We start from the raw sequence: 11,302 nt of genomic DNA on the forward strand, positions 1-11,302 counted from the left end.
CTACATTTAAAACTGACCACAAAGATTAACCTCAACCACACAGGTTGATCACGCCTCCAAAAACATTTCCTCCAAATCAACATTCTCTCGTCTACATAGGGAATGACTGCATAAATGCAGTCATAGGGAACTTTGTTCTATTTTAAAATGAAGATGAATATTCAAGGTAAATATTAATTCATACTTTTTTACATGGACTGAGTAGGAATCCCGTACAAAGAGGTCCAATCATGGGATGGCTTGTAACTTCATTTTAAATCTGTTCCAAAGTGGACTGCAGCACCCCCTTGTGGCTGAAGACAATAACAGTCCAGGGGAAAAAAAAAATGTATGGGTTTATTAAGAATAAAAACTCAGCATTCAACACAGTAATTGTGGTATCCCATCTGCAGCTTTTGGGAAAAAAAAACACAAAAGGCATCAGGAGAGGCTATTATTTATTAGTATTATGTACAATTACTCCATGGTAATTTCCAAATAATCAATGACAAAGTCAAAGTTTGAAAACTGGCTTCTGACACTGGATGCGTTTCTGTATGTTGTAATTTGTCCCTCTTTTCTCCAAGATCATTTGGAATTACCTGATAATTATCTAATTTTCAGTGTATCTGAGGCACACAGGGAAACCATGAATGAAACACAAGCTAAAAAAAAAAAAAAGCAAGAAAGAGGAGCAAAAGTGAACTTAAAAACTAGCGTGTGAGACGTACAGAGCTATAAAATGTGACCACATGACCCGTACAGCATGTCGGTGAAGCGTTTATGCACTTGTGGGACTCTTCCTTCACGCCGGCGTCGCTGAAGTCGTGCGATGCTGACACGGAAACGTTACGGAAAGGAACATGAAGCGCGTGTTGAGTTTCATTGTAAACAAAGGCAGAATCATCCGGCGGGCTCGTCTCCCGCTCTTCTTCTGGAGGAGCAGTGTCTCTCAGGAGAGCTGTGTGTGAATTAGGAGTGTTAGATGTGTTTAAAAGGCTTCAGGTAACAGTGAATCTTGAGTTGGTTTTTTGTTTGTTTTTTATTCAAGCAGCTGAAGTTTCAGCTGTATTTGGTCACGTTTGATATAAACGGGTTTTGTGTGCTGCTGTGCATCTTACTCAGTAGTGTGTGTGATGTAGGCATGTGTTCAGATTTCATTTCTTCTTGTATTCAAAGCCTTGTGGAATCAGGGGGTGTGTGGGTAAACTCGCACCTACGTTGTTCATAATATGTACAGTAAAATGTTGCAGTTTGGCTGTTAAATCTTAAATACAGCATCGGTGGGAGGAGGAGGGCCGGGAGGGTGGTGTGCATGTGTGTGCGTGCGTGTGTGTGTGTGCAGGGATGCTGGGCGTGCGCGTGGTTCCTGCTGACGTGCATGGCTCAGTTCCATATCTTAAGGAAGCTGTCCCAGGATCCGGTGCATGCCGCCATGCCGTCGTCCGTCACACCCAGACAGCTCACACGGTTGTCATGGCCAGCCAGGACTCCTGTAGGGTGGACACACACACACACACACACACACACACATGAACCCTTTCATGCATAGTGGTCACTACAGTGGACAGCTTTCTAAAAGCCATTTTCTTGTGGATTTGTATGTTATAATTGCACACAGACCACTGAAGTGGACACTAATGCATCATAAAATACACTATCAACTACTGGCCATCAGCTGCAAATGCAAGAAATTATTTTTGTTAAATCCAATATGGCCGACAGACAAAAAAGCCATGCCGACCGACCCGGTCCCTCCTTCTACTGTAGACGACTCTTGCAGGTAAAAAAAAAATATTGTGACACCAGATAACCCCTAAAGAACAATACTACTGGTGTATTTTTCAAATAACAACTTTGTATTTGGAGAAAATTGCAATTGATCACCTAAAAATAAAAAATAAAATCCTACCCTTTTCTTTTAATGCCTTAAGAAAATAAAAATAAAAAATTGAAAAAAAAACAATCCTGACACAATGGATCATAATTCATGCATGAAAGGGTTAAAAAAAAGTTGCTTGTTGTGAAGATTTTTTTTTTCTTTCTTTTTTTGCGTGTAGTAACTACAGAATCAATAAGGGGCAATACTCGCCGATAACGTAACCATTTCAGCAAGTTTAAGTGCAAAAAACCCAAAAAATTTAATTGACTTTTTTACAGTAGCGTAATATTTTATTAACATACTATGAAACAAATCCTTTGTAAATCTGTCTTCCTGACCTCCACCAGCTACTAGCTGCACATCACAGTGATTTCCTCCATAAATGAAATTAAGCAATTACACAACTTGGCAAATAAAACTATAAATTAAATTTTTATCACACAACTAATTAATTGGCTCTTAGAAATATAATTACACTTTTATATAATATGTGTCATTTGAGAATAAGATGCCACCTCTTACACCTGTTTGCACAAATGTGGTCCTGTTTAAGTAATCTTACATTTTCAAAGCTTTTAATGTTACACAAAAAGCCGTTCACTTGTTACATTACTTGCATGTCATTGCATTATGTTAAAAATGACTCTTTTATGTTATTATATGTGTGATTTTAAACATTGTTTCCAGCTGTTTCCACACAAATATTCCTGAAACTTAACAATGATGATAAATGGAAACTGTGACATAGTTTAAGGTTTTGTAGGTACACGTCACTAAGGCTGCCTCGTTTAATCTGCAGGAATAGCAGCGTTGTGTAAATCTGCATTACAGTCATGACACACATAAAACTTTTACCGCGGCAGCAAAATGCCTTGTTGAAAAAATTAGATAAACATCTAATGTTTAGAGTGTTTGTACTTATTTTTAAGGAATAGTAGTTTGTTTTTAAAGTCACATCAACTCAGAACTGTGTTCGTTATATAATCTGTCGCCATTTTGCAGAAGTGAGACCTTTGCAGGTGTGCAACTTCTTCATATTAAATGCATCATGCACCCTGTTTCCGACCATGAGGCTGAATTTATCACAATACACTAACTTCTTTAGGACAAATCTTTCAGAAAAACCAGCCGACATTTAAGCTGCTACATCAGCAACGCGGTGTGTCGCACTAACGGCTAATCTGATTTGTGGCCCACCTGCTCTGTCTCCCTTCATGGCGTCCCAAATGTTGCAGTTGAAGTCGTCGTAGCCGGCCAGCAGCAGACGGCCGGAGCGAGAGAAAGCCACGGAGGTGATTCCACAGATGATGTTGTCGTGGCAGTAGATGCTGAGCTCCTGATCGGCACGCAGGTCAAACAGCCTGCAGGTGGCGTCGTCGGAGCCTGTGGCGAAGGCGCTTCCGTTGGGGAAGAACTGGGAAAAGAAGTGATGGATAAGAAGGGAGTTCTTGCAAAAGCAGCAATAAATAGGCTCCCATATGTACTAGGTGATTTTATAGGAATCTGTTATGTTTGTGTCTCATCTGATCTGATCGTTTTTAACAAAATGTCTCTGCTGTACGTCTCCTGAAAGCACAGACGCTCAACTACATCTCTTTCATTTTTCTTCCACTTCAGATTGTTTTCTCCTTGGTGTTGGTCTAATACACAGAATCCTAATAAAAGAAAGATTGCAGATGCACCGTGACAAAATGTGAAGAGCTTTCAAGACTCGTTTATCGCGAGTATCTTCACTGTGATCTGCATAGATCCATAGATCCGCACAGGCAGAGAAGGAACAAGAGAACCGGAAGCCGTGTTGTGTTACGTTTGGCTGGCGCACTCACACAGCTGGCGTTGATGTCCGACTCGTGCCCCGTAAAGGTCTGTCGGCACATGCTGTCCCTGATGTCCCACAGTTTGGCCGAAGCGTCGCAGGCTCCTGAGACGAAGGTGCGGAGGTCGGGCGACAGGGAGAGACTCATGACGTCGCCGGTGTGGCCCGAGAATACCGTGGTCTGCTGACTCGTCTCGATGTCCCACAGCGCGCTGGGGGCAAAGGGCAAAAAGAGTCTGTCAACAGCGGGCCGCTCCGGAGGACATGTTTGCCCTGCAAAAGTTCATGGTTTTGACTTGTCAGACTCACCAGGTGGTGTCTCCTGAACTCGTGATGATTTGATTGTCATCAATAAAACGGCAACACGAAAGGTAACCTGGGGTAACGGAGAGAAGAGGGGCGTCATCTTTACAGTTCTTTCGTTTGAGTCACTCATGCCCTCCTGGAGTAACTGTGGTAGGCCTGCCACTTCTTTTGATGGCGCAATGTTCCAGATTAAACCCAAAATATTCACGGCCCTGGCAAATTTAGAGGTAAAATATTCATTTAATCAAGAACATGGTTTCTGATTAGAAATGAGACAAAGAATATCTCAAAAGAAAATCCCTTCCAGATCCCCTATCGGAGTGAAATCGAGATGTTGACCGGATTCTTCCAGCCAGAAGAATCGTGTTGGTAAAATACGACTTTAAACTTTAATCCACCAGGGTAGCAAATCATTTTGGGCTTCCTGTCGAGGTAAGTTTCACCTGTGTGTCCAGGTAGCTCTCTGCTGACCCTCACGTTGCCTTCGCGTGTTTTTAAGCAGTAGATGGAGCAGATGTTGTCCAGGCCTCCGCAGGCCACGTAGTTCCCAGAGGGGGCGTACGCACAGGTCATTACCCAGGAGGAGCGCAGGGGGATGGCGTGTATCTGAGAAGGAAGACGCATCGTGTGACGAAATGCAAACTCTCAACGTCATCGCAGAAAGGAGTCGGTATGAAGGAGTCATGATGTGTGCAGCCATATTTAGAAACGGCCTTGCAAAAATATCTATACCACTTGAACCTTTTTTTTTTTTTTTTAAATCCTCAAAGCAGCAAAAAAACTGAGACATAAATTGATATTTATGTAATAGACTAGCACAAAGCTAGTGCTAGTCTAGCTAGCACTGCTAGACATTTTTCAAAAATGTCTTGCAGATAAAAATCTTGGAAGTGTGGTTTATCCAGCCCCTTTTAATCTGATGCCACTCATTGAAGTCCAGTGAGTCACCTATTAGTAAATGAAGTTTTCAACAATCTGGACTGGTTTAAATTTAGCATCGAGTGAAACAAGGTGCTCTGCTTGGATGAGGCCAAAATTAAACTTTATGTCCTCCATTCAAATCACTGTAGGAAAACTAACAGTGCACATCACTTTGACACCATTCCTATGGTTAAACAAGTTTTTTAAAAAAGCTTCCAAAACCATGTAACTAAGTATATAATTATATTTCTAGAAAATCTGAAAAAGTGCAAGGGATATGAAAACTTCTGCAAAGTGTGTAGGCTTAAAAAAAAACTGATCCTTATTTTGTACAATGGTCTCTTTTCCTTTTTGTAAAATATTCACCCTACCAAGTTTCCCCTCTCAAAAAGGAGGTCAGAGGTCAATGGAATAGTGGAAAAAGTATGAGAAACAAGTTTTACTTCATGTGTCGCAAAGCCAATGTTTCTTTACGCAAACATTGGCGTAAAGAAACTATAAAGGACGCTATACAGGAGAGAAAAGCATAAAACTCAGAAGGTAACAAGACATTTAAGTTTCCACTTATATAAAACAACCTGCAAATCTTTTCCAAGGCACAAATGTCGCCCGATGCTGTGGTTAGAGGGGAAAATGCAAAAAAATCCTCTCACAGCAGGAAATCTCCACTGAAGCGACTGTAAATGTTACATTAGATTATTTGCAATTGTTGTCTGGAAGCTGGGCTGAGTCACTCAACTCAACTTCTCGTCCAGACGAGTTGTGACCTCATGAGAGCAGAATTTTTACTGACTTTACCTTGTTAGTGGTGTAGCTGTCCCACACAATCAGCTTCCCGTCCTGAGAGGCACTAACCAGAAGCCTGCAGAAGCAACAGAAAGCAAAGGTTTGGAAACACAAATCTAGATAAATCCCAGTCTGGATGTTGGATCACAGCTACCCCAGTATTTACTCATGACTACATCAGACCTGCTATTGTTAAAACCTCCATGTTTTAATCACCCGTCTTCCTCCCTTACACAATGCACATATTTGGGTTTTGCCAATTTTTCATCGCAGTGAAATACTTCAGATTATCAAACCAATTTTTTACAAACGATCTGAACAATTGCAAAAAGCAGTTTTTTTTTCTTTTGAAAATGTTTTTGCCCTATCCTAAAACGTAACTGCCTCTGTTGTTAAATCATAAATCAACTGTGATAACGATCATAATTTAGCCATGTCTGATTACTGCGAGATCCGGACAATCCAAATAAGCTCAACCCTAAGCCAGTCTTGCGGCATAACACAATTTTAGATGTTTAGGTGCAAATTTACATCTGAATGACTCAAAAAAAAAAAAGACCCAAAAATGAAAGTTTTGATATCTCCCAGGTCCAGACTATAGAGATTCAGAGATGTGCTGTTCAAAAACATCTAGTGTGGCTGAATTGAAACAATTTCGCTAAGAAAAGAATGTGCAGAACGTGGAAGGTGTCTGTATTGGAGTCCCACTTTGAGTCTGTTGCCCAGTGCATGGCGTAGATCTTGGCCAGGTGTCCACGAAGGGTGCGTCTTGTCCGCATCTGGATCCGGCCAACGGGATCTAAACTAGCAGCCATCTAAAAGAGAAAACAAGATTTCCGTGAGCTTTATTTTGTTGGGTTTAATTATGATGTTTGCTTATAAACTCATTACAATTATCACATGTTAACAGTTTGTTTGGCAGTGACTGCGGGATCAGTAGGTAGTTTTCTTGCAGTCTGAAAATTGTAGGTTCGATTCCAGTTTCCTCTTGCCACACGTTGAAGGAACTTCAAGAAAATCACCATATGAATTCGGTCCAGTTACCATTTAGTGGGCCGGGTTCTCAGTGCCGTTTACCTGGGTGAGTGTTGAATCGCCACAAGCTTTCCTGGCATCCTAATGAGCACAGCATCACAGGAGAGGACAAGACAGGACGTCGCACTTTAAGATCAAGTTTTTTTTTTTTTATCTTAAAGTGGAACTTCTTTGCTCTCAAATTATGACTTACCCTTATCTGGTTCCTCAGCTGCTCGGCCTCCTGACGAAGCTGCTCCAGCTCGCTCATTTTGTATGTTTTCCTAGCTTTAACCTGTTGGTTAGAGAACAACTGTACTTTCATAAAACATTGCCTTTAATACGATCAAAGGTGTTTCAGGGTAGCGACAGCTGATGACCGTTTGCTTATGTCCGCTGAGCTTCCTGCCTGGCGACAGCTGAGGCTGGTTCAAAGCCAGCCTTCCCTTTCCCACCCCTAAGAGGAGATAAGCAGGTATACTCTGACCATGCATATGATTAAATCCCATCTGGGATATGCGTAGTTCAATATTCTCTTAATCCGGTAATCCAGTGGTCATCTTAATTAAATATCAAACAATTAGAATTTTTAAAATAATCTTTATTTAAAGCACTTTTTGCACCCAATTTGTGGATATAAATACTCAAATCGAAGCACACACTTTAATCTCTGAGGTTTACCGAAGCCACTGTGAGGAAAACACTTGTAATCTGTTTATGAGGGCAAAACCATGTCTGGTTTAACAGGGGAGAATAATCTGTAATGACTAAGCTACTACTCAGCTGCCAGTTTCATTACCAGGCAACAGATAAATGGTGAACGTTCCCTTTGAAGCGCACAGGTCAGTCAGACCTCATGATAATCCTGGTGTCCCGCCATAGGAGAGACCCTCCATCAACATACAGTAAACGCCACTTCATCTCTTCAACAATGGTGGCGTTTTTAAACTGGCTAACATCGTCCCTGTCAGAGCCAGCCCAAGGCAAACGGTCCTCCAGGCCAGCAGGGGGCGCCCACAATGTTTAGCTTCTCACAGAAACGATGTACCTTGAAACTTCCTACTTGCAGCTACATTTACTACGAATGAATTTAGCTTTAAATTCACTTTAAATATTTAAAGAAATGTAAATTGTTTTAAATTGACAACGTGCAAACTTTACTCACTGGTAAAAGTTGAAAGTAACTATGAATAAATTTGTTTACGCATGTTTTCAACCAAAATTAATTAAGCCGGCCGCTGAGTCTGCATTGAAACACTTCAGAGGTGTGACTTTTAGATCCAACTATTAGCTTTATTAGACGAGGAGAGAAGACGAGTTCAGTGTTTTAGGGAAAGGTAAGGATATTATGTGATTTTATTTTAATAATTATCATGCAACCTTGCTGTAACCCTATTAATGGTTTGTACATAGATGTTTAAAAAGTGGCAAAAACTTCTTCTGGATGAGAATTTTTCATTTTGTCAAAGAAAAATATGAAAATTCCTGTCTTCCTTCAAAGTGTCAAACATAGACACTTGGTATCAAGCATGAGGCGACTACTTAATGCTTTGCTGGGTAAATTTGACTTAAACGGAGAAGTACTGTGCCATTTAGACACCATGAGATCTGGTGGCCCATCTAAAATGTACCACGAGTATATTTTTTATAAATAACATTGTTTCCTTTGCTTACTTTCTGGTATTTATTTAATAAATACTGCTACATGAATGCTGTGACGGTCAAGAAGGAACACATTCAGTGATGTGTTTAATTTAAGTAAAGGTAAAACTCGGTTGATGTTGTTGCTGTTGCTATGGTTACTGAGGGGCGATGAGCTTCACTCAGAGGTCGCTTATTCATTTTACCAAATAAGTAACTGTGTTAGTTTAGGATCAGTTAATTGGCTGAGCTCAATTTGCCCTAAAATGTATTTCATGATGTGTTCGTGTGTCGTCAATAAAATGTGAAAGGCCATTATTTTTATTTTACTGTAATATTTGGGTTTTAGAAAAACTTTGTCAGGTCGCCTGAGACTCCACCCAACAGTCCGAATATCTTGTTCGGCGTAGAATGTGTATTAAAATGAAGGTACTAAAGTACTGCATGCCAAAACATGCATATATAGGCCTGTCAGAATAAATCAATTAATTGGATGATAAATTAAAGGCAGCACAATAATTTCCATTTGTATGATTTATTGTTTTTCTCTTTTCTCTCTTTTTCCACCTAAAACTGGATAATAAAAGTCTTCAGTCTGGTGCTTTGGTCTCAATGAGCTCTTTTTTGATGGACATTTCTGAGACTTCATAATTCATCTTATTTCTTGTTTTGTTTATTCATTTTGGATATTTAAAATGTCTTAAATCTGCAGCACTACATGTTCATTAGAATTTAAAGTTTATTGATCTTTAAAAATGCATTCTTGCATTGTTATGCCATTACCATTAGTTTTTTTTTTGACAATTGTCTCAAAACAACATTTTTGTTTATCGCAAAACCTCATGGGACGACTTATCAGTTATCATGACAGGCTTAGTTATGCTTTACTATCCAGTTCTCATAAAGTATTCAGTGTCGAGAGTTTTTCTCAGGCCTTTTGTGTCAGTTATTTTTTTATGTACTGTTTGCTTTTATGCTCCAACAGCTAACCCTAGCTAGTCTTACAAATTACATCCACAAATTGTTAAATAATGTTTGTGATCTTTTGCGCAGCTGCTAACACAAAGAGAATTTGGACAGGATTTCTACTGCACGTGCACCAACCAGTCATAACTTTTTAAGACACTGAGGACATGGTTAGGCTTACGGATCTGTAAAGTGGTTTAGGGGGTCCGCTGTTGTACCCTGGAAATGCTTTTATTTGGGGGAAAAAAAGAAAGAAACATCTTTACTCCATTTGGGTCAAATGGAGTAAACCTAAGACTCAACAAAGACCCCACATTCTGAACTCCTTTCCGGTTCATGCAAGACATTATTTTCAGCCGTCCCAGTTCTCTTGATCGTGCATATGATCACCAACAATACATAATTTTCAGATTTATCAGTGTGGCTTGTATTTAAGGTTAGGTTTAGGCATTGAAGCAAAAGATTTATGAAGTGGGAAAGAAAGAGTGGGGTGCCTGAGTGTCACGATGCCTACACCTGAACACTGCTCAAATGAACACTTTTCATGACTAGTATTAGATTTTTTTTTTATTGATGTCAATAGAAAATATTAATGCCCAGATGTGAGCCGATGACATTAAGATGTACAGGTCTGGCCCAGCTGGGCCCCAAATACAGCATTCCTTACAGCTCCGGTACCGTCTTCCTCCAGCTCTGCTCCACACTTTACATACATGCAACCACCCAGAATACGAGAGCCCCACACAACAAAGTACCAACACTGCAAGGAAGAGCATTTAGCTATAGTAGACTACATTTCCCTGGAGGGGCCTGCGACCAGATGGATCACACAACACTAATGGAAGCCAATGGAGAGTGCATCATAGGTCTCAGTCTCCTGGCACAGCTGCTCGTTTAGCCAATGAAGAGAAGAAAGAAAGGAGGAACACATCAGAGATCAGGCCTGGCTGACTCCAGCCAGATGCTCTGTGTGTGCGTGAGTGAGCGTGTGTGCGTGTGTGTGTGCGTGCGTGCGTGCGTGCGTGCGTGTGTGTGTGTGTGTGTGTGTGTGTTAGCTGCTTGCGAGCGTCAACCGGCCGACGGATCACGGTGGAGCTGCGCTGCAGATTCCTCCTGCGCTGATGCATTGCTGAGCAGCACAGAGGAGGCTTTACCTCCCTCGGCTGTCTCGCCTGTGAGAGCATGCCGTACACCCAACACAAGATGACAGGAATTCAGAGATCTTGAGGGGACCCCACCCCTCTGGGTGCACTGATCTGATGCTGGACTAACAGGGTGGTCACATCTGCAGCTGGAGAGCAGAGCAGTGCAGATCCTTTTGACTGCTGCTTGTCTGATGGACCAGATGTAAAGGTCTAAGGATGTGTATGCAGCAGCAGCATGCAGATGCAGGCCAGAAATAAAAATCTAACAGGAGAGAAACAGCCGCTCTTCATGGGGAATGTATCTGGATGCATCAGCACTGCATCTCTCTCTCTCCGTTATATGTAACCTCTCTATGCCTTTTATATCTATCTGAAAACGTCAAACACGAATCTACCTGCAATCATTTGGCCATAGCCCACATGTGATCGAAAATAATCTGCCCAGCCATCTTAATGCAGACCAGGCTGCTGACCCACGGCGTTCAATAAAGGGTGGCTACCTGTTAATTCTCCCGATGGGCTTCAAAAAACACTCAGAGCGACGTCTCCGAAATGCCGTGAAGGGTTGAAATACGTGTCTTTTTCACGCATTAAAGATGCAGTTCGGGGACGATCCTTCTTTCAAAAGTTCCGTGTTATCACGATCAGTGAACAGGCAAACGCAGGAGGGCTCCACACATTTCCATTTCTCCGCTTTTGGTGGAGCTCCAGGAAAAAANTTCCCCTCTCAAAAAGGAGGTCAGAGGTCAATGGAATAGTGGAAAAAGTATGAGAAACAAGTTTTACTTCATGTGTCGCAAAGCCAATGTTTCTTTACGCAAACATTGGCGTAAAGAAACTATAAAG

At 41.2% G+C, this 11,302-nt stretch overlaps 1 protein-coding gene across 1 annotated transcript; it reads right to left on the reverse strand.

The window, feature by feature from the left end:
* Positions 1-420: 420 nt before the first annotated feature.
* Positions 421-11,168, reverse strand: LOC103145639 (guanine nucleotide-binding protein G(I)/G(S)/G(T) subunit beta-2-like). The gene is made up of 10 exons (XM_007563158.2): positions 10,957-11,168; positions 6,919-6,999; positions 6,768-6,806; positions 6,399-6,505; positions 5,703-5,766; positions 4,427-4,589; positions 3,987-4,053; positions 3,688-3,889; positions 3,059-3,275; positions 421-1,472 (listed from the first exon to the last, which is right to left on the reverse strand). Exons 2-10 carry the CDS (start codon positions 6,973-6,975, stop codon positions 1,366-1,368), a joined length of 1,023 nt encoding a protein of 340 aa, XP_007563220.1. The 5' UTR covers positions 6,976-6,999; positions 10,957-11,168; the 3' UTR covers positions 421-1,365.
* Between the last annotated feature and the right edge of the window lie 134 nt (positions 11,169-11,302).

The sequence above is a fragment of the Poecilia formosa genome, unplaced genomic scaffold (genome assembly GCF_000485575.1).
Source record: "Poecilia formosa unplaced genomic scaffold, Poecilia_formosa-5.1.2 Scaffold145, whole genome shotgun sequence".
NCBI lineage: Eukaryota > Metazoa > Chordata > Actinopteri > Cyprinodontiformes > Poeciliidae > Poecilia > Poecilia formosa.

Excerpts from the sequence above, each read along its gene's own strand:
- LOC103145639 (XM_007563158.2), bottom strand. The coding sequence starts at position 6,975 with ATGAGCGAGCTGGAGCAGCTTCGTCAGGAGGCCGAGCAGCTGAGGAAC. Across the intron at positions 5,767-6,398 it reads CACTGGGCAACAGACTCAAA|GCTTCTGGTTAGTGCCTCTC; the intron begins GTGGGACTCCAA and ends TTGCTTCTGCAG. Across the intron at positions 4,054-4,426 it reads AGAGCTACCTGGACACACAG|GTTACCTTTCGTGTTGCCGT; the intron begins GTGAAACTTACC and ends CCGTTACCCCAG.